Here is a 24,193-nt window from a genome sequence, read left to right as displayed (position 1 = left end):
TCTAGAGATGAGTGGCTGCAGAGCCAGAGTAGAAATACTACATGTGGATGAACTGATGAGAGGCAGGTGTGTTTGATGAGCTGATAGCAGACAGGTGAGTGTGACGAACTGAGCCAGGAGATGGGGAAATCAAGGAGGGAGACCATGCCCACACCAGCTTACAGACAAAATAAAGCACAGGGGGAGAAATGCAAGCATGTTAGATGGTGTATGTATCACAGACAAAGAAAAAGAAATTAAAAAAACACATAAAACATTACATGGACTGAAGAATACTAAAGCACTAAGTGGCCATACAATCATACTTTTTTTTTTTTGTCAGTTCTCCCGAGATAATAATTTTCTGGGATCTCTGGATAACAAAACTCTGTTTTCCTGAGATAACAAAAAAATTAATTTGAGACTTATTTATTCATTTACTTTACCACATAACAGAACTTATTTTCTGTAATTATCCAAAATCCAATGGAGCCAATCTCAAAGTGGACGTAAGAGGAACTGTAGTTTTAGTCACTTCTGCGTTGGCTTCATTTTTCAGTCATGAGGGCTGCTGCTTGAGAAAAACTGACAAGATTTGGGTGCATCAACACAACACATAATAACTGACAACACAACCCAATTTTCATATAGAATTTTAATGAATATATCTATATATTTATATATATATTATATATATACCTTATATTTTTTGTCTTTTCCAGCGAGGATCAGTATATTGTATTGCTTCCCCTTTTCCATATTGTCCTTTACATATATTGTTCTGCTGAGTGGAAATATACCAGTTTTCCATTTGAAGAGATTCAGGTTTGACTCCTTGTCAGTAGCCAGAGTGTTGGGAAAAGGAGCTGGTGACTCACGCTGGCTTTAAAATGGCTTTCACATCAGGATATGAACTGAAAATGAAGGAACGTCCAACCATGTCCTCACAAACACTTTACAAAAGTTAAAATATAAGTTTAGGACGTGTGTCAGTGTTCATTTAGTGATTTTTATAACAATTCACATATTTTACTTATTGTTTACCATGTATAAAACCACTGACAACACCAACACAGACCAAATTTAGCCCACTCTCCCAGCGCTCAGGCTACTGACAACAAGTCACAGGCAGGCGTGACGCCTTAATAGCCCAAAGTTACGGGTGTAGGAAACAATATAACATTAAGAATATCTACACATACCACCACGAAAATAAATAGATTAATATAAATTCTATCAGCAACAGTTATACACTAGTCAGAACATTAAAAAACACTGATTATTAGGCTACGTTGGTAATGTTTAGAAAAAAAAATCAATAGCCTGCAAGGAATAGAAGACAAAATGATGACAGTAGGAAAAAAAATCTGAGAACAAAAAAAAAACCCAGCTGAAATAAAATAAGGAAAGTTTATCAAATAAAAATACAGAACATGAAACAATAAAATAACTGTTGAAAAAGAGAATTTTTAAAAAAAAAAAATAAAATCAAGAAAACAAGATTATTAAAAGAGGTAAGACGGTGATTACACAAAAACAGAAATTAAAACAATGCAAAAATAACATTTAAAAATAAAAATAATGTGCTACAACAAAAACCTGTGAACAACAAAAGTGAAAATAAAAATGAGGACAATTTTTAGGAAGAGATACAGAAAATAAAACAAAATAACAGTTAGAAGAAACAAAAATATTTAAAGAAAGTAAATAAACAAAAAATTGTAAATTAATAAGTAAGAGAGTGATTATACAAAAATCAAAAAAGCAAAACCGTCACAAAAATAACTTTTAAAAAATAATACCATAAAATATGTGAACAACAAAAATTTGAGATCAACAAAAGCTGAAATAAAAATGAGAAAATTTGATGGATAGAAATACAGAAAATTAAACAAACAACAGCTGGGAAAAATAAAATAAGGTAAGTAAAAGAGGAATCATGTCAGTGATTATCAAACAGAAAAAAACAGAACAAAAATAACATTTACAGTAAAAATAATGTACACAGTTAAATGTGTGATACTTGAAAAAAAATGAACGGCAAGGCTGCTTATTCGAACAATCAAGATGTAGGAAAAACACACTATTAATATGCCCATGAGCAAGGCACGTAGCCCCCATTTGTTCCAGGGGAGCCACTCAGCAACCAGCGGTGGACTGGTTTTACTGGGCGGGTGCCAGTGTGAACGTGTGAGTCAAGGTGAGGCAGGGCGTTGCTGAAAAAGAGCATGCACGCTCAGTCAACTCCCCCTGTACAAATAAACATCATGAAAACAATCTAAAGATGAATTTACACATTACACACCCCCTCACATTTGTGCACATGCTTTCCACGTGACACCACTAACTTTAGTGTACATAAGCAAGAGAAAGAAAATCAAGAGTCCTTGAAAGTAATATAAAAAAATTACAAAAAGAAAAAGATTCCAAAATGTATAAATACCCTGCAATAACCAGTACGATCATATAAACACCAGCAACATGATATTAATACTCAAGGAGTTACAATCTCATGTAACCTAGAGATGATAATCAATCACTCAGAATGAAAAGACTACCATTTACAGACATTATGTGCTTTTGTTGAAGTCAATGGAGTGATAATATACTCAATAATACATTTATTATTCTAGTTTGTGAAATAGTATATAGTTATAGCTAAAAGAGAGACGGAGGGAAGGGGAACTGAAGCTAGCTGCTGTGCTCTTTTCTCTTTCCCTCCTCCCCCAACTTGTCGTCAAACAGGGTTGGGTTGAATTCGTTTTGCAATCGCAGCTGATCCGGAAGTGCATTCAGAGTTCAGTATATTGGTCCAATAGTCAGATTTAGGACATATGAAGAGTTTCAGTCCAAACTGTTTTGCAATATGTCCATCAGAGATTTTTTTTGTCCTTGAAATGTTGGCCTCAAAGCAATACGCTGCACTCAAAATAGGACTGTTTTGTTTGAAATTCTGATAATTTCTAACTTATTTAATAATGTGCTTTAGTGACTACCTTGGTTGGATAAAATGGTTTCATATTGGAATATTTATATGTTTAAGTTTTGACCTAAGTTCTAATAAACTCCACCCCCTGAGTGTAAACTGAACTGACCCCCACCCTGTTGCCTGTGGTTGCAGCCCTTTGCAGGAACACTCAGCGGACGTTGCCTTGCAGCCTTCGGTATCGAAATGTATCAAAAACAGTCATAAAAACCCTATTTTGGCAATGAAACATAGAGTGAACAAAAATCCATCTTAACAAGTGCTTCTGCTGGCTTTGACGGTGCATTTGGAACATTTTTACTGTCTGATGACACAAAATGGCTTTATATCATAAGCAGGCCAGCTGATGACATTTCTGGGTTTGACACGGTTTTCCCCAAGAAAGCTCAAGTATTGCCATTTTTTAACCTGCACACAAATGAGGATTGGTGCAACTTAAGGGTCGGACATACTTTCTGAATGTCCGCAGGGAGTCATGTGGATGTGTGCATGGTTATATATTAGTATAATTGAGGGGTCTGTAAGTACTCTGTCAGAGGTCTACTGCCAGTATTGGGTCAAAACTAATTTCACTAGGCAGGTTTCCATTACAGATCTGCACAAAACTTAAGTGATATTTTTGAAATGTTGATATAAAACAATGAAATACCACCTCATGGGAGCTTAAAATGTTTTTGCAATAAATGGGAGTTTTTTTTTCGAAATTTATGTATTTCCTTTAGGCATATGTTACATTCACAATATCACTTTGTGCAATCTAAAGAAAATCTAGCTATTAACTGATGGCCAAATAGCAGCTTGATGACCTTTAATCTTATGTGTCCATTACAGCTCGCTGTTTCAAAAACCTCTTCATTGTGATATTTTAGCACAGAAGGTGAAATTCACGCAAAAATCAGGACTTACATCAAGAAGAACAAGAAACAAGTGGCATTGTCTTCGAACAAGAAGAGCAGTCTGCTGCCATTTGGTCAAAATTCAGCAAATATTTCTCACATTTGAACAAAGACTCATAGATTTAACGTCAGACGAAGTTACTTGTTCAGATGGACATTTGTTGCAGTGTTTGACCAAACTGTGACAACCGGCAGTGGTGTGGTGGAGGCGTACAGAGTGAAGCTTGAAGTCTATGGCTGTGCCTTTCTCTAAGAGTGTGGAGAATGCCCATCTGTCACTATAATTACCTTTGACACACAATGAAAAATATATAGGCTCACAGTGTGTCTGCTTCTTCTGATGTGTGTGTGTGCGTGTGTGTGTGTGCCAGCAGGTTAGATATGGCTGAGGTCGGTCTCTTGGGACCGGAGGTTAAGTAGCTACTGTTGACCTTGAATCAGCAGTCAACTTATCACTGAGCAGCTTGTTACTTGGCTGAATGTACCCGTCTGTGGCTTTCTGTTCTTTTAAAAAACAGAACTGTGGCTTATACCATCTGGCCACTTTATTTTATTAAAGTATTTATGGTGTTTGTAAGAGTTTTAGAATACTAGAAAACTTTCAACTTTACACCAGATTCAATTTTAATTTAGGACTCTTGTGACTTACAAATCACAAAATCAATACTTCATCCCCCAAATAAATATTTGTATATCAATTACTCACCCCTGTATTGTGCTAAATTTGAAAAGAAAACTTTGATTTTCTTGCATGCCCCTTTGGTGAACAAAGAATCCAAAAATTTAGAAAATTTGCAACGAGCTGAAGTCATATGTTAAACAACAGCAAAAATGTATCAAAAATATTCATTAACATACTCTCACACGGCTTGTGTAGGATAATCCAAGTCTCATTTTGAGACTTTTGAAATCTAGACAGTAGTCGGCCAGCACCTCCCATGTTCAGAGTTAAAATTATCGTTTTCGTCAATGGAGTCTGGCTTTGAAGAGAGCATAGAAAATTTTTATTTTCAGTTCCTGTTGGAGGGGACTTATTGTTTGGGAGGCACTGAACATGTGACTGGATTGAAGAGACTTATATCTTTTTCCACCAAAATTAGTACCTATATGCTGTTTTTTCAACATGGAAATGGAAGTGGAACTCAACGGTGAGTATGCCTTTCTCTTCTTTTTTACTCGTTTGCAAGGGCATTGGTTTCATATCAAAATTGGGGGTATACTCAAAACGGGAAGTTTTCTGCATTAATTTATGGTATAAATGTCTTTGTCAAAATAAAAAATAAAAATCCTCTGCTACTTTCATGTTTTTATGGGGGGGATGAAGTCAAACTAACTGCTAAAATGGAAATTTAAGGTCTGTTCAGCTCAGTGTTTGCTGTTGTTTTGATTCTCTTGATCAAGCAACAGCGTCTACCATCTAAGTGTCCACTAACATACAGTTCTTTAAGAGTTTGTAATGAAAACAAACTCTCCGTTGCAGTCCACTTTTGCGTGGAAGTCTCCATTTTCTGAAGTGGAAAAACATATGTCTTCACGTCCCCTTATGTTAGGACAGAGAACGCAGCCAGAGATGAATCAGCTCTACTGTTTACATGACACAAATTTTCTTTTGATCGGTTTATGAAAAGGTTTAAGCTAACCCTCTGCAACCGCTAATCGGTTTGGGCCTGTCTAAGCTGATTGAGGTGTTTACATGGATCATGTTTTTTTCTGTTTGGGCATTTAAACCTATTCTAATCAGATTAGTAGGCTCTAAGTAAACATGCCTTCTGTGGAGGCATACAACAAAAACTGCTTTAATTATGAATTCCTCATAACACAGGGTGAGTGTATTTGGTATACCAATCATCACTTGGGGTCAAGTATTTTTCCCATTTTTTTCTTATTAAAGTGAATTTGTATTTTAAATCCCTGAAGCAGCTACCAGAATGTATAAGGGGGGAGTAAATAACTACTGAGTCCCCCTGCCACCTCAGCAAGGCACTTAACCCCCAACTGCTTCAACGCGAGACTGGTTTTACTGGGAAGTCCAAAGTAAGGCGTGTGTGAGGCCTCCTCTGCACCACTGCTGAATAATTAAATTTCAAACAGGGTTTTGAAGCTAAAGTCATGACCATTTTAAGGCAGTTGTCATGAATTTGCACATTGTATCAGGTTTTTTATGACTGGTAATGATATTGGTAATTATGGCAGCTAGATACCCCAGGTGCAAGGACAGAAACGCTACCATTGAAGTGTCACCTACACATTTTCAGCCCTACTCTTCCTTTCCTCAAACTCAGAAATCTCTAAGGTCCCTTTTATATTTCAACACTCTCTCCCTCTTTTCTGAGGTTTAAACTGGCGTAGTTTTCCTGTTCAGTGTATCTGAGTTGCTATCCCTGTCCCTTTTGGCTGTCAGTCGGTCCAGGGTTCCCATGTTGCCCCTGTCCCTCTCCATGGTGGCTGTGGATATCGGAGCTGTCTGGGCCGTTGTGGCAGCTGATGTGGAGGTATTCAGCGGCGCTGCATTCTGGGCTACAGCCGCTGCTGCCGCCAAGTTGGACTTGGAATGAGAAGGGAGCGTGCCGCTGCTTATCACCGCTCCACCTCCTCCTGATCCTGATCCTCCTCCTCCACCACTGCCGCTTGAATCTTTTGGGAAGTAGTTGTGGAGCTGGTACAGCGTGGCGCGGTCCACAGTGCCGTAGAGAGGTGGGGCGCCGCCTCCCAGGCTGCCCAGCTTGGAGTCCCTTGACAGAGTGTACATGGAGATGTCACCTCCTCCTCCACTTCCGCCACTGCTGGTGTGATGCGGGTTGGGCAGGGTGGCCACAGAGAAGGGTGGTGCAGAGGGTGGCAGGCTAAAGGTCTTGGAGGTGCCGATGGGTGACGTCTCTGGTGAGTGCGGTGGGTCGGTGGACCGTGAGCTGGAGCGAGAGCGCCGTCTGAAACGGTAGCTGGGCAGCCGCAGCATGGCGTGCGTGGTGCTTTTGAAGAGGTCAGTGCGAGAGCGACAGCGCAACTCCTTGTTCTTCTCTATGTAGATGTTAACAGCGAGGACGCCCACCATCTCGGCCAGGATGAAGGACAGGCCGCCGAAGTAGAAGGACCAGCCATAGGAGTAGTGCCACTTCTTGTCCTCATCTTTCTTGGGAGAGATGTCGCTCAGTGCTGCTGAGATGTACACGATCACTCCGATGATGTTGCTGAGGCCTGAGGAAATATACAAGACTTCTGCTGTAAGTGCTCCACTGGGACACATTAACCTGCAGCTTCAATTAATTGTTTTCCAGGCAGCAATACTGCAACTACTTCCCTTCAGTTATACAGAGAGGAAAATCCATCTGCATATCATACATAAGAAGATCCAATTATGCTTGTATTAGACTGATAAATCTAAAACTCAGACTGTGAAATAGCAGCCTGTTCTCATTCTGAACTCATCAAATACCTCCACTTTGTCAGTTCTTCCAGTGTAAGTGCATGACACGAAAAGGCAACTTGCACGTCCACATGGAAGGCTGAGAGCATGGACAGACAGAACCGATTGTGTGCACATGAAATGCGGAAGGACACTGTCTAGTTGAAGAGCTGCCAGTAATGACGTAATGAGCACACGTGTGTCCATAGGGTGGGTGGGAGGTGCGAGGGATGGGTCCCACAAACAGCTGACTTTCATGCTGGTGCTTGTATCCATCTGCATCAGCTGCTCTGGGATGCCGTTACAGTGATGTTAGCAAATGAACATGGTGGGATGATGTTGTGGTGGGATGAAGCAGCACGGTCCTTATGTTATACAACAGTGTGGACTTTCACAATGGTTAGGATAAAGCAACAAAGTCACAGATGATTAAGTTTACGCAAAAGAGGTACATGGTAAAGCGTAAGAAAAAAAGCACACACATCCACACTGGAAGCAAACTCCGCACAAAAGTCAGTTGTTTGTCAGACCCATCCGCCTCCCCACACACCTGCACTATGAGCGTACTCACACTCCTTATGTTAAATGGTTACCAGCAGCGTTATTACCTGACACAATCCATCAGTGCTTCATGCACACATGACCGGTTTGGTCCGGCTACGTTCTCAAGTGATGTTACCCAACAGAGTGGTGGTATTTGATGAATTTCGAATGAGAATGGGCTGTAACCACGTGCCGTGTCATCCCACCATATGCATTTGTTGTCATAATGGTAGTGCCATCCTGGAGCTTATGCAGCGGGATACCTAATACTTCATAGGTAGATGCGCATGACAAAGTGGCACCATGTGACAAGTTGGAATGGAAATGTATTGGAAATAGCACAGTTAAATTTCAGTTTTGAGCAGAATAAGACGGATAAAGAAGACAAAAGCATGCACAAAGGGTGTTCCTACCAGAGCTGAAATACTAAAGCAGGTTTTGTTAAAATTTTTAGTCACATAACAGTAAGACTACCCACAAGAAACTTTCTTTCCAAGCTATACTTGAAAGAACAGAAGTCTCTGCCAACAGCAAAACAAAGCTGCAGTCTTACCTGCAGCGACAAACAGAATCCCTCCACCGAGAATGATGTTTCTTTTGCTCTTGTAGAAGCCGCTGGAAGCAACACACACTCCACCCAGCAGGAGCAGTATGGCACTGAGGATGGGGAAGATGCTGGAGGCTCGCACAACACCTGGGGACGAGGACATTGCCAGAAACACATCATCTTCTATCCAGTACTTCAGTGTTATTGCCAACGTTGCCTGGTATTTGTTTATGTCTGATAAATATGGCTGATTCTATAGATTTCGTATGTAGTACTATTTAGTGAAGAGTTTTTGGAAGTTCAACACCATTTGAAGGTGCAAAGTTAACAGCCTTGTGACACTCCTGGTGATAAAAGTGTTATCAAGACGTGCTGAAGCTGACACTACAACTTGGCTCTGGAACAGCAGCTATCTACAGTATTTATGTAAGTCTCCTACATAATATACTGTATAGTACATAATGTCTGGGGCTTTGGAGGACAACAGCTTCTAAACAGAAATCCTGCATTAAAAACAGAGTGAAGAGCTTTAAAGACAAGTGGTTGTATGAGGCAATGAGGGTCTAACAAACGTGATTTTGAAGAGAACCAGTTATGCTTATTTTCAGATTCATACATGTATTTGAGTCTCTACTTGAATGATTTTAAGCATCTAATGGTAAAAAAACACATAATTTTCCTCATATGTCTGTGCTGAAACACCTGTATTCACCCTCTGTTTAAGATGCTGCATTTTAACATCTGTCTCTTTAAGCCGCACTCACACAGTAGCTCAGTCTGATTGGTCAGCGTTTCCTGGTCTTCCATATCTTCCTGTCCCTACACCACTGTTACAGTCTGGTGAATGACTGTAGCGGAAAAAAAAAACTGTACTTCCTATCATATAAAAACACCAATAAAAGTTTCTAAACACAACCATACATATTCCAACAGGACATTGATCTGAAATCTGGAAGAAATTTACAACGTCAACTGAGATTACATATTTCCCTGACGTTAGCATGTAGCTACATGAAGAAGTGTACTTGTAGCCTGGTATATATAGATGATCGTTAAAAGCTTCTTAATTGAAATCTTCAAATCGGGACATATTCCTACAGAATTATGATTCAAAATCAGGGAGAAATTAATAGATTACGTCTTTCCCTGATGTTTGTATGTAGCTACACGCAGCAATGTACTTGCAACCAGATAATGCCTGTCATGGAAAAAAAGCAGCACTTCCTAGCATGAAAAACATTACTGGACATGACACAGCAGGAAAAATTAACTTGAATCAGGGAGCATTAACAACATCAGCAAATAAGATTACACCTTTCCCTAATATTAGCATGCAGCTACATGTAGCACTCAACTGACAGCTGGAGAACAACTTTATAGCAGCAAGCTTCAAAACACAACTGGACATGTTCTAGTGGGAAGACTACCATTTCGAAAATCCTGGCTTCTTTACAAGTCTTTCCGAATTCGTCTCTAGCAAGAATTGCAGTTGTAAACTGCTGGATTATTTTGAAGTCTTTCCATTTTACAGTAGATTGGAGCATGACTGTTACCAGGATAAATGGTGACCTTCAGTATGGCTGCATAAAGTTGCATTGCATCACCAACAACCCTCTACAGTAAATTCCTCTGCAGACATCTCAAACCCATAAGCACTGCTGCTAACATAAAGAGACATTACAGAAGATTAAAATGCTGAATAGCTCCATCTCTAGCAAGGATATATGAGAAAAGCAGAGACTTCAAGTTCTGAAGGTGACTTTTCGAGCTGCCTTAGCTTTTGTTTGCCTCTGAAGGAAGGAGATAATGCTGTGATAAGCATATATTTATGGAGGCTTTGGTCAGACATGTCAAACAGTTGGTGCATGATTCTCCGAGTTTGTTTTAAAGAGGAAATGGGACAGTGTGTCTGGTGTTTGCCTCTTCAGCACAATTTATTGATTATCTAGATGAATAGCTGATAAGAAAGATTGCTGAGCTGTCTGGCGGTTTTCTGACCTTGGTGTTCATGGTACAAACTTATTGTGTGGTACCTGAACAGAATGAAGTAATAATTAGCTCCGTCTTTTGAGTGCTAGAGGAATAAATCCTAAAATCAGGAAATGAGTCAGCATTTTTTCTCACAGTCTGCAGGCTTTTGAATTGTTTTTTGTTCAAATTCTTGTCTGTGGTTAATAGAAATTAAAGAGATGAACATGTTTTGTTCTACAACATAAAATATGTCAAGTAATACCCCACTTGTAAACTCTGAAGCTTTCATATGTCTTAAAAAAGGTGGTTGCCACCGTGATGCACAGCTGAAATACTTTGTAACAAGAAGTTAATGTTGCGAAACTGAATAAGTTGGGTTCTGGTAACAAAACTATTTGGTTGAATTTAGAAAAAAGATCCTATTTTGGGTTAAGATAACTACATTAGCTACATAAGGTGATATAAATAACTGAAGTTTGTGACATCAATGCACGACGATCTTCGTAAGTTACAAAATGTTACTTTAAAACAAGATTCACTTTTGGTTTCAAAAGGGACACATACTGCAGTCTCCTAGGTGGAAGTCTGGGTTAGTTTGATCTATCAAACCTTCACAGACTTTCTCACTCTTTATACCACATCTCATTGTCAAGTATTTCCATGGATTACATAAAGTTAGTTAAAGGCCCAGTGTCGCATGAAACATGAGTCGCCTTCTGAGTCGGTATCACATACCAAGAAGTGAGAGAAAGTGTCAGTGTATGATGATTTGGTACTGAGAACAGGGTGTGGGGTGACATGAAGTTGTGTAGTTCATTTAAACCCTAATGTTATCGTTTTACTCCTGGTGATTGCATTTACAATTCAGAAATCATACAAGTAGTGTCTATTTATGAAGATTATCTCACTGAAGAAAACATGCAAGTATCCTAAACTTTGTTTGCCACAGGGCTTATTCTCTTCAATTATCCAAAATCCAATGGTAAAATCTCTTTGACATTTTGTCAAAGGAACCAGGGTTATGTTAACATCTGGTTTGACCTTCAAAAACAAAAAAAAGTTTAATTATGTTTGTCAGAGGAGCTGATATTAGTCAGTTAAGAGATAAGTCAAAAGGAAAATAAAGTTGCAACTTTTTTGATAATAGTTAAATGATGTAAGACATTTTGTAAGCAAAAACTAAAAACACTGATTCCAGTTCCTCAACTGCAAGAATTTGTATTTGTAAGTATGTATATTAAATATAATATATCTTAAATGAAAACAGTTAGTTGCATGTCAAAATCAAGTTCATTGTTTTCAGTTTTAAGTTTTAAGATTTCTAAACATTGCAAAAAAGGGGCATTTTCTGACATATAACTCTTTTCTCATTAACTATGACAGACACTAAAATTTTGAGCATGTTTTGTTGGGTCGTCCATTGATCCTCAATCGAGATTGTGCAGCCTTTGGAAAAGTAAAAGGTTTCTTTTCAATGTCGCACAGCTAAGCAGGATACAAAAATCTAAGATAGTATCAAATCCTCCTTTTCAGAAATAGAAATCTTTATATAATCTATGGTTGAAACTTATACTTTGTAAACCCAAAGGTTCAAGGCTGTACAAACAGAATTTGCCGTCACAATGGAGGCAGGATGTGAGACCTGGATCCTGAGCTGAAAATAATCCATTAGTGAAGGCTGTTCTTTCAATCCATCTGTGCAACAAAAAAAAAGCTTTCTGTACACCCCCAGACTCCCAGCCTCATGCACCTGGGCATGTCAACACACATACACACACCATATAGACACACGCTTACACACATCTCTAGGAACGCTTTGCTTGAATCTGACATCCGTGCATTGATGTCCGCCCACCATCCCCTTCTGTCCTTTCTGTATCCGTGTGTGATGGAGACTGTATGTGTGTTGTGCTCTTCTGTTGAGATGTGTGTGTTGTGCCAGCTAAATGTGTGTGTGTTGGTGTCTGTGTGCATCTGCCGCTCATTTGTAAATGTGTGTGTGTCACTCACGCAGCAGATACTCTGCAGCATCTTGGTCGTAGTCTGCGTCGTCTGGGAAGTGATTGATCTGGGAACACACGCCGCGCTTCAAGCCTAAAAAACAACAGAGAGGAAGAGGTGGACAGAATCAAGAAGAGGAAGAAGCTAGAGGAAAGGAAGATAGGTCAGTTCACCAAGAATTTGCTCTGAGGAATGTGAGAATAAAAGGTTTTCTTAATGAATTCCTTGTAATATGTGGAGGGTAATTGATACACAAATAGTCATCTGTCAAGTGAAGTATTTCTTTAACAAGCTGCAGATATACTCAAGTTCACTATCTGAATTAGCATAAGAGCATGCTAAAGGTCAATTAACACAAAGTATGGCTGAGGCTGATGGGAATGTAGGTCTTTAAAGCGTTTGGTCAAGGAATTGGACAAATTCAAATTTTGACCTGACAATGCATTAAAAAGGTAAGGCCTTACTAAAGTGGAAATTTCATCCTTAGGGCGGCACCAATATCTGCACTAAATGTCATGTCAACCCATCCAATAGTCTTCAAGACATTTCACTCAGAAACCCCAAATATCAACCTCTTGATTATGCAAAAAAAAAAAAGTCAGAAAATCACCAGTGATTAGAAAACATCTTCAGGGGATAGTGAATGGGTCGTGTAAAAATTCATGTTTCAGTCTAAAGTCTGAAGTGTTAGACATTACCATCCCTTGCACCATACCTCTAGCATTGCAAAAAATGTCTTCTTGAGATAATCTCAAGTTTAAACTGGTTGCACTCCATATCATTTTATTGGCAAAACCAATTAAATGGAGTCAGTCTAATGTGTTTTGACCTTTCCTGATTAATCAAATCAACAATCATAATCTGTCATTTTCTCTTAAACAAATGCATAACTCATTCCGCTCAACTCTGTATAGCACATACACTTTGTAGGCTTTTAACTCCGTCCACGACGTGCCATTACCAGACACACTGAAAGCTTTAGATGTGAAAGAACAGCAACCTGCTTCTGTTTTGTCTTGTAAATCCTCACAGAAAATTACATTTCTTTTTGAGAGGGACATTTATTTACCTTGACAGCTATTTGCACATCTCGTGGAAAAAAATAAACATTAAGAAGAGAGGAGAGATCCCATGTTTCTCTTGCAATAAAATGAAAAGGATACTTGAGGCATACATGCTTGTGCAAACAAAGAGTCAATCAAGAAAAAGCAAAATCAGATCTTTTCTTAGTACCACAATGGGACAGAGTTATTAATCTTATAGGACCAGGAAATAGTTTAAAGAGGGATGAGGAATCCACAGATGGGCCCAATCGACAGCAGATTGGCAAAGATTACCTGTCTAACACTTTGGATGTTTTCTAACAAACAACAAAAGGTCTTTCCATCTGAAAAAGCTGCAAAAACCAAACTATTAAACTTGACTATTAAACTTAAACTAATTCTGGGTGAAACTTTTGAAGCCCCATCAAATTTCCTTTCGTGTCAGATTTGATTGCACACTGTGTTAAAAACAAAGTGAAAAAGGCTGCTTCTCTCTTGTTTATGATAATTACACTAATGCCACAAAATGAATGTGGTAATTTACTGACATTAAAATGCAACTTGTCACGCCTTTAACTAAAACACAAGAACCTTTATTACAGATAGCCTCGTCTGGTATATGTGTGAGTGCTGTGTGTTTCCTGTCCTATTAAACTTGTCTGTCAGCCGCAGCAACGCAGGAAAACTACTTCATCAGTCACTGGATGAGTCACCACTCATATCTGAGCTGTGGGGCATTGTGATGAGATTTATGTTGAATATATAGTATGAGTGTGTACTGTATATGTAAGTGTTTGTGTGTCTGTGCATGAAAGTCTGTACATTTCGTCAAACCGCCGACCCGCTACATTTGTACCTTATTATGTAAAGGGGCCGTTAAAAATAACATTTCTTTGCTTTTCTATAATGTTGTGGTGAATATGTGGTTAGCTTCATGTACAAAAAGAGATCATAATTTTATTCAACATGCCAAGTTTTGGTTGCGCTATCCTGCAGCCACGGTGTCTCAGTTAAAAAAAAAGAAGCTGTTTGTATCATTGTCTGTATCTACTAGTTACTTGCAATTACGGAACATTTCTATCCAAGTTGCTCATTACCTTTTTCCCATGTTTTTGGAAGAAATCACACCAGTTTGCTCAAGTTCAAATGTTTAAAATACTGTGCTACGATGCCAAGATGTAGCAAAACAGTAAACACAGGGGATCATATTAGCTTTTCTAACGGCTCACATGGCCACATGGCTGGAAAAGTTAAACTGGGATCAACTCATGCTGCACCTCACCAATTATAAGATGTCACTGACCTCATAACCAATTCAAAAGGTTGAAGAGCATTACAACAGTCAAGTAAGCAGAACTAAAGCAATTTATCATACTGCTGGTGTGTGTCTGTGAATATGAACACACCTCTTTATGTCTGTTCTGATTACACTGATGAACACACTGACCTCGGAAAGACCCTCCAGTGACCAGCACATGAGAAAACACACATGCAACCCCCAACGCAGCCAACGGCTTCAAGGGCCATCACCCACCCACACACAAACAAACACACACACACACACACACACACACACACACACACGAATATGAATATGCATATACAACCAGCTGTACCTTCAAGGCAGCAGATCCTCCAGAGGCCGGAGTGGGTGAGTGCCCCGGGGTCTTTCTTGTCTTTGTTGTTGGAGTCATCCTGGGAGGAGTTGGCCGTGCTGTTGCAGATGAAGGCACGGGCATACAGCCAGTAGTCTGTACCTATAGCCACCGTCATCAGGGCAAAGGCTGCAAACGCCCCCATGGTAGTAAGCAGCACCTGGATGCCCCGCTCACACCACACCAGCGCTGGGCGGGGAAGGAAACTGATATCTGAAAAGAGCAGAGACCAAAATCTTAGGTACATACCATGACACATAAAACTTTGATTCAAACTCTTTCAAGTTACCAAAGGTGGCTGTAATAAGTATCTTCCTATGATGATTAAAGGGATGTTTGATTGATGTGGGGTTGACAGTAAACATGGAGGAGGCGCAAGAACGTTAAAAAGTCTTGGATCTTTTGGACAGTGACCAGAGGTGACAATAACAAGTTTTGTTCTTTAAGATTAAAGGTTAGTACTGGATAAATCATCACATATGATTTACTGATATACATACATACTGATTTGCAGTGGACTTCCACATTTACATATTACCATCTAGGTAATGATGTTCCGGGATACCGTTACCGTGATGTCAATAGAAGCGCATAGTGAGATGACGCTGCACATGGTTATGTTCAGGCAACAAAAACACATGGTGACTGATGCTGGGATGTCAACAAAAAAACATGCTTGCACGGATGTTTAGGATTAGGCAAAAGAGGCACATGGTAAGGTGTAAAGAAAACCCATCAAATTCACCAGACTCCTGCATGAAAGTCCAGGGTTTGTTTGACAAGTGGCCTTTAGCATCAAGTCTTACTCTGAAAACACTGTAAAAATACAGTTTTTGATATATTTGAATGAGAATGGGCTGATTGTATTGATTTTGAATTGACAAGAATAAAGAATATGATGCCATTTATCACATTAGAAATCATTAATATGTCAGGTTTTTTTCAAGGGACTTTGGTGTAACATTTCCATCAGGAGCAGGATGGGAAAACCTTAAAAGGAATGTAGTCGCTGTTCTAGGAATTTGTTGTAGGAATTGAGTCTTTGCAAAAACCAGAATTTTAGAAATATGTTACTGCGTGAGTAAAAACTCACTTTGTCTTTAGATGTGAGAGGATGTCAGATTTAAGTCTTTTAGTGTGTGGCAGCCATAACTGGTTGATTTCAAGACTTAAACTAAAATAGCTAATGAATACACTAATTTCAATATTCAAGCTAATGTGAAAATAAAACAGACTTTGGTTTAAGACATTTACTCCACAAAGATTAAAAAATCCCCTTAAAGGTTGAAATTAGAATTGAGATACTAAAAAAAGGACACATAACCATTATTGCATTCCACCCCGTTCACAATTCATGCACTGAACTGTCAAATATTTATGCATTAATAGATCTACTGTCCCCCATGGGCTGCTGTGGGTGACTGGTGTGAGCTGCTGATGGGGCTGAATCTTTCCACTGCTATCTGGGTGAGCAGCACACTGGAGCGTTTTTTAATCAAAAACCAGCGTACATAGCCTGGAGCAGTAAAGAAATGTTGGCGGCAGAAGAACAAAAACTGCCGACCTGATGCATCAACAATATAAGACATCAAATATTGTTATAAACATGAACAGTGACGGGTGGAAGATGGGCTGCATAGAAAATCCTCTCTTTGTAAGTCTGTCAGAGTTTGCCAGAGAATATTTTAAAAAAAAGTTCCATTATTTCACGGATCAGTGGATTCTCTCAGCAGGTAGGCACATTTGAATTCTGACCTTCCTATCAAAATTTCCAAAAGACTGACTTTAAGAGGTATTGATATCAGCAGAGTTTGTGGGTCAATTGTTTGGAATTTGTTTCCTTATAAGATCAATAGAACATCAGGTGGAAAAACTTATAAGATTAAGTGGAAAAGACAGCAAAGGGCCACTGCAAAGGAGCAAGAAAGAAAAGAAACCAGAGGTTTACATACACATTAATAGAATAAGAAGGGTAAGAGACAAGAGAGAATGATGAGACAAGATGAGCTGAGTGGAGAGGAGAGAAAGGAGGAGAGAGGAGATGTAAATCAAAGCTGAGAGGAAGATGTGAAAAGGACAAAGAGAACAGTGAAAAGGACGACAAGAGAGATTGAGATACGACACATCTGTTGTGCTTCGGGAAACATAAATGAAACATTCAGGGAGAGAAGTCGGGAGGAGGTGATGTGCATAGGTGCTGTTCACATTCACATACCATTTAGTTCCTCCAATAACATTTCTAATGTTTAAATAAAATCGGTGGACAAATGCCAGCACTCTTTTCTGGAAACCCACGACTGCGATTTCTGTTCATGCTATCTACAAACCGGAGGTTAATGTAAACAATCCATCGCACTGAGAATATCAATCCCAGTGTGGGCTTTTAAACAGTTTGGCTAATTCCGCGGGCCTGAGGGGTGTTTCCATGGCAACACAAATCCCAAAATAAAAGAGACCACTGGTATATTGACCCTGAAACTGACCCGCCCGCTGCATAAGGTAAGTCCCAAAAAGACTGCAGAAGCCATGACTGCAATGGGTGGTGAAGTAGCACAAAGCAGACAGCGAGTGAACAAATGGATGTCAAGAATGAATGTTGTACTGAAAACATATGTTTCTTTAAAATGCACTTAAAGCAACATTATGCATCTTATTTTTAGCATTAAAACATAAGCTGCAACATCACATGGTACTGTGACTTGTTATATGTAGAATGGTGCACCCGTCATTACCTCTGGGTGCTCTGAATGGATTGCTAAGGCTATACCCACCCTGCTCTACCTCTACGCCAACTCAATTTCAGTTTGGATTGGGTAGGTTGAGGCAAGAGAAGCAGAACTGGTAAGAATCAGTCAGCACATGCACATGGTGGGAATACGCTGCATGTGTTTATGTTTAGGCAACAAAAGCAACCAACATCAGGATGTCAACAAACGCAAATGCTGCCACCGATGGTTATGTTTAAGGGACAGAAGACCATGGTAAGGTATAGAAAAATCACATTCACACAGGAAGTAAACACAGGACTCCGGCATGAAAGTCCGGGGTTTGTTAGATTTATTATCCGCCCCTTCAGCTTTCTCCTCAAAATACATCGTTACTAGCAATGCTTCAACCTTACGCCATTCTGTCGCGTATCAAGTGGACTTGACAGTTTCCGCCTGGATGCGTTCTGAAGTGATGCTGTCCATGCACGCATTAGGCTGACGCAGCAGGTACATTCTGGCCATTCAGTAGTGAATAATAACATCACGACCGATTCTGTCTGTTTGGGGTCGGGATCGTACGCCAAAGGCACTGTCATATAGGTGGTATTTGACAAGTTCAAAATGAGAATGGACAGGTTAAGTTGTAAATTTAGAAAGTTTGTCCAGCCAGAAGGTGGTGCTTAGCCTCTTTGGTTGAGTGTTCTTAACATAATGGTGGCTTCACAGATGTTCTCATTTTACAGCTAAACAGTACACTAAAATATATTTCTGAACACATTTGAGGAGAGAAATAGATACTGAAGTAAGAGAATATTGATTCATTTTTGATCAGTGCCGCCAGGTTTGACAGTATAGCTAAAGTTCACAAACTGTAACTGACATCAGGGACTCCTCATCTCTGATTGGTTGTTTTCCAAATGCTAATAGAAGCACTACAAAGGGGCAGAGGAACATAATAATTTTTACAGGTTGTCACATGTAATATTCTGTGCATGCAGTGATAGTTTCAGTAAGCATGACAAAAAGGTTTTCATTAAAGTTACCATCTGTAGCTTTGAGTACTTTTAAATCTAGTTTTGCTAAGCTTGGATTTAATCAGCCTTGCTGGAGCAACCCCAGTATAAGTGTGTAAATATGCTTCAGTTTGCACATTAAGTATCAGTTTAAATAAAATATTTTGTGCTCTAACATATAAAAACCAAATTGAGCTGTATCCAGTACAGACAATAAAAATGTGAGTAATGTAGCTTTACTTGAGCCTGATTGGTTAGTCTTGTCAAAATGGGATCTAACAACTGTGGTTGCTCTTTGTGTTAAAAAAAAAAAAAATCTAGAGCCACACTGCATGTAAGGACAACATAATAAACTTAATTACATTTCAAGTTTCTTACAGATATGTTCAGTGTTGCAGTGCTTTCAATCAAACCACCACAAATTCATTCCTAACAGCGTGTCCCCTGAATTTTCTTACATGACAGTGCTCCCTTCAGTCATTTCTTAATGAGAACAAACATTATCTTGGTTGCACAAATGCCAGCGCAGATACTCAAAACCACTTGCCCTCTGAATCCAGACCTCTGAACACATCTGCACCCCAGTGCATTTGTTTGTTTGTGTGTGTGCGTGTTTTTTATTTCCTGCACAATTGTTTCCATGCTTTTTTGTGTGTTTCAGTATTGCTTGAATATCTATATACATGTGTCACATACTATATGTGTGTAAGAGAACCCACCTGTGCATCTGGTGGTTTGTTGATTGTGTATGCACATGAATGTCTGCCTCAGTGTGTGTGTATTTCTGTGTGTGTGTGTGTTTTTTTGTGTGTTACCTGGGGGTATGCTTCTGCCTTTTGCCTCCATCTCTTCTCCCCCCTGCTGCTGCTGTTCTTCTTCTTCGTCGGTGAAGAGCTCTCCGTAGCCCCGGTCCGAGCCGCCTCCATCCACCGTTTATCCTTCGCTTTTTCTCCCCTCTTCTCCCCTTGCTCCTCTCCCTTGCTTCTTATCCCTTCTTTCTTCTTTTCCCTCTCCTCTCTTTACCTTGAGCACTCCTTCTCTTCTTTCCAGCACGCGGGGGATACTTCACTTGGCGTCCTCTCCTCTTATTGAATTGTCATGGCAGTCATCTTAGCTACTGAGAGAAGGAAGAAAGAGGCGGAGGGGGGTAAAGAGCAGATGAGAGAGAGAGAGAGTGTGTGAGAGGAAGACAGAAAGAGAAGATGAAGAAGAGATAGGAAAGAGTGAGAGGAGGAGATGAGAAGAGGAGATAGAGGAGGGGAAAAAGAACGTGACATGGGTCTTGAAACCTGGGCATGCTCCTGTACAGAAGCATCCCCTATAAAAACATGTTTTCTACATGACAATGATGATGTCTTTGAATAAACAAACAAACAAACAAACAATCATCCAAAACCTGATGCCGAAGGAGAAAACGAGCCCCCTGTCAAACAAGAGAAGCTGATTTGCCTCTACAGAGAGAGAGAGATATAAAGCAATAGAAAAGAACAGGCGATGTGACAGAGCGTGCTCCATTCCATTGCCATGGCAACAGTGAATTCCAAAGTCTATGGCGGAGCTGGCAAGTGTGTGTATATGTGTTTGTGTGTGTGTGTGTGTGTGTGTGTGTGTGTGTGTGTGTGTTGGAGGAGTAGAGGGATGGATGTAACAGCTGAGAGGATTTTGCTGAGATTAAAAAAAAAAGTGTGTGAATTCCATTGGTGTGCAGAGGAGCCTGCGTGTCATGCATGATGGATGCACACACACACACACACACACACACACACACACACACACGCTCACACACACACACACACACACACACACACACACACACACACACACACACACACACACACAGGTTTATGTTCTGCATGTACACAGTTGCATAGTATAGTACATGAGGAATGAACATTCACAGGAGAGATGACAGACGTGTGAGTCACTGCGGTCACAGTGTTTCGACATGTTTCATCCATCCAACTTTTCTTCCTGCGATGGTTTAATCACAAGCATTTACTGCTGTTTCATGCTCTGAAATGCACAATGCAGATTTCTCACAGAGCGAGCAGGGAGTCAATGCCTTGCTCAAGGGCATTTCAGCAGAGCGGCTGCTTCTTTTCCTGCTCAAACTCACATCCCACATTTCAACAAGCGGAGTCTTCCTGAAGAGAAAATCCCCGTCGGCACTGACACAGGGTCAGGCTTTGCTAGTTTTTTTTTGCAAGCTGTTGCCGAAACTGCAGGGCACCAAAAATCCACATGAAAAGCATCAACAGCAACACAGCAGGGGATCCCTTCAACAGTACATCTCGGAGGCATTTCTGACCATAAACTCACTTTAGAGACTCCTGAGAAAAATGACAGAATCAACGACAGATGTTCACATGTAACTGACAGAGGACTTCCAGCTGACTTTTAAATTAGCTATGACTGTTGTTGCATCCTGATTGCAAAAATAAATGTTGCCATTGTATGTATCTGCAAGCCACAGATATGTCATATTTTTAGTTTATTATGTAGTAGATATACTGAAACTTCATATCTTTGGTCAGGCACAAAAACACCTTGGTTATGGTTAGGAAAAGCTGTTTTTAGTAGCAATGCAGCTATGTCTGTAAAAAACAATCGCTTTTCATGGCATACTCTTGGCAGAAAAATCAAGCAATGCCTCTGCAAAACACGATGACTTTTGGTGTTAGTCTCCCACCAGGAAAAGCAGGTCTGTCTTTTCAGTACACCATCCAGCCCCTTATCATTCTGAAGTTGTCAAATACCACCACTTTTGCAGTGCTTCTGACATAAAATCCCAATGCCAAAAGCCACCTTTTGCGTCCGTCTGCATGATACGCCGCTGGGTGGCATCAGGTTAATGCTGCCACTAAGGACATAATATAAGGAGCACAATGGTCCCTATAGGGTGGGCAGGAGGGTTTGCAGATAGATCCAACAAACCCCGAACTGCTGTTCACCTCCTGTCTGACTATGATGTTTTGTTTTTTTTTCTACACCTTTGAATATGCCTCCTTCCCATAATCCTAACCATCCATGCCAGCATGTGCGTTTGTTGATGCCTCAGCGTTAATTGCCATGTGCTTTTGTTGCCTAAACATAACGATGTGCAGTGTCATTCCACCATGTGCATTTGCTGCAGCACCATCGCATATAGTAGACGCAGAAGAATACTTGGAGTGTAACATGAAGACACAGAAGTCCACTGCAAAGCGGCAACATGTGATGACTTGTGATGAGAACGTGTTGGAAAAGATCAATATCTTTGCTCAGAGTACCTGGTTTTCAGGTCAATATTCCAACAGGAAAAGGAGCAATGTCTTGGGGAAAAAAAAAACAAACCCAAAACAATTGCTTTTCGGGGCACTTTCCTCAGTGGAAACGCGGAGATGACCTGCTAAAAAACTACCAGTTTACTTGTTTGTTGGTCTTAAACTGCTTAGCAGGCTTCTCATCTAGGTGTCAAGCTACCACCTTCCCCGCCACCTCCTGGAGACAGTCATACTAAATCATTCTAGAAACCTTGATATGAGTAGTACGAAGAACGATATGTACGATATACATGGTTTACAGAAACATACAATGCCCATAAAGACCTCTTGTCTGTACTGTTGGTGGAAGATTAACAACAGAGAGGTGTGACATCTGGAAACATTCTCTGCCAGTACAGCTGTCTTTTGATGAATTATTAACACTAAAGCTCCTGTAGGCAAGATTTGAATAGTTTCAACAAAAAAACAGAATCATTTGTTCACAGTCAACAATAATTGTCCAAAAACTGGCCCGACAAAAAGGACAAATATCACTAATGCTGGACTCAAATTTTTATGTCAAATCATGCCCAGTTTATTAGTCTATATCTCAAACTGGGGGTTGGAACAGAAAAGTCTCCCATTGCATCTTTTTTACACGAGTCCCTGCAGATTCTGCTATTGCAGAGTAACTAACAGGAGCTGTTCTCAGTGAAGAGAAAGTAATGAATCAAAATTACAGGCAGAAATCAAAGCGTTTTATGGCAGCAAGTGAGCAAGGAGTCCATCCAGAGAAAACTGTACACACTAACGCTGGCTGATACTCTTCAACACCTCCACCCCCACCAGAGAATAATAATAAGAAATTTAATGTTGCCTTGCATGATTTTTGGCTGATGAAACTTTCTAACTTCCAAAATGTCCTTGTGAAAGTGCCATAGTGTGAAGTTTGCTCATGTAGCATTTAAACACATCCTCTGCTTGGGGCCCATAGACGGAGAGAAAGCATCGACATGTCTTCTGTTATGTCACTCTCAGGTTTCTGAAGAGACGCTCTGAAGACTGAAATTTTGGTTTCCTGCTGCAAAATGAGGGATGAGCAATCAACACAGAATCACAGGCTCAGACTGTCAGACAGTTAAGCAAACATGCTCTCTGACATAGAAGTACATCTCTGTGAGAGAAAAATGCTTGTCATTTTTGCAAATGGATGTGGATGTTTTTGCAATAATTAGATGAATGATTTGAGTTCCAACTCATATCCTGCAGCAAATCATGGTTAAAGTCAAAATGGTGGCCAGTCCTTTGGTCAGCGAAATTAATGTTAGCAGATACCGGCCACCGCTGCCACTAAAAAACTCAACAAAAACATCAAACACTCGGCTGCTCATCTGAACTACAGCTCACAACTTGTACCAACAGCTGACACTGCTTGTGTAACATCTTGGTGGCGACTATTTACTGGAGTTTAAAGCCATTGCCTCTTTGCTGGAGGAATTTGTTTCACCAAACATGGTGCTGACAAATGTGGGTTTGTTTTAGTGACTTGTTGCTTTTTTTCCAGCAGCTTTTATGCAAACAAAGTTGAGTGTTTTTTTTTAAACCATAACTAAGTGGATCTTGTGCCTAAGCATAATCACACATTAACCACAGCATTGTTACAAATGTAGACTTTCAACACATCGATAATATTATAACATGTGGATGTAAACTGATGTAAACGAATCTGTTGTTTGCATCAATATACAAAGTAGAAAAAAAAATCTGGTGATTGGGTTGCAAGATTTTTGATTCATGGCACTTTAATTGTATCGTGCTGCTAGCAACTTTTGTTTTGTGCATCAGAACTTGATTGCAATTTCATTGTGTGTACAGTTCGTGTCAAATACGACATGTCTTTAAAATTTTGGGAATCAATTACAGGAAATCACTATTACAAGTCAAACTAATCCGTTAGAAGAGTGAAATAAACTGTTCAGATCATGTGAAAAAATATTTTTGAGTGTTACAAACAAAAGAGAATTTTGCCAGTATAGCAATGTTTCTTTCCACCAGTTTGGACTTATTGCTGTTTTCAGCACGTTGCCAAGACACAGCCAGTTGGGGCAATGATTGTCAAACACAGAATAGCAATCTGGAGTTTATTGGATAAACCATCTAGTGGTCTTTAGAAGAACTGCAGCTGAAAATAGTTCAGTATTGCACT

At 39.8% G+C, this 24,193-nt stretch overlaps 1 protein-coding gene across 1 annotated transcript; it reads right to left on the bottom strand.

Annotated features, from left to right (window-relative positions):
• Positions 1-5,157: 5,157 nt before the first annotated feature.
• On the bottom strand, positions 5,158-19,742 carry LOC121957835 (voltage-dependent calcium channel gamma-4 subunit-like). Its single transcript, XM_042506621.1, has 5 exons — positions 19,561-19,742; positions 14,986-15,237; positions 12,336-12,419; positions 8,361-8,501; positions 5,158-7,056 (listed from the first exon to the last, which is right to left on the bottom strand). Exons 1-5 carry the CDS (start codon positions 19,589-19,591, stop codon positions 6,197-6,199), a joined length of 1,368 nt encoding a protein of 455 aa, XP_042362555.1. The 5' UTR covers positions 19,592-19,742; the 3' UTR covers positions 5,158-6,196.
• Positions 19,743-24,193: the final 4,451 nt, after the last annotated feature.

Source organism: Plectropomus leopardus, chromosome 18 (genome assembly GCF_008729295.1).
Source record: "Plectropomus leopardus isolate mb chromosome 18, YSFRI_Pleo_2.0, whole genome shotgun sequence".
Classification (NCBI taxonomy): Eukaryota; Metazoa; Chordata; class Actinopteri; order Perciformes; family Serranidae; genus Plectropomus; species Plectropomus leopardus.
The sequence above is the reverse complement of the archived record's forward strand: the minus strand, read 5'-3'. Positions and strand labels throughout refer to the sequence as shown.

Coding starts and splice junctions, on each gene's coding strand:
- LOC121957835 (XM_042506621.1), bottom strand. CDS start 19,591: ATGGAGGCAAAAGGCAGAAGCATACCCCCAG. Junction 15,238..19,560: donor AGGCAGAAGCATACCCCCAG/GTAACACACAAA, acceptor TGCTCTTTTCAG/ATATCAGTTTCCTTCCCCGC. Junction 8,502..12,335: donor TGCTGCAGAGTATCTGCTGC/GTGAGTGACACA, acceptor CCTCGTCCCCAG/GTGTTGTGCGAGCCTCCAGC.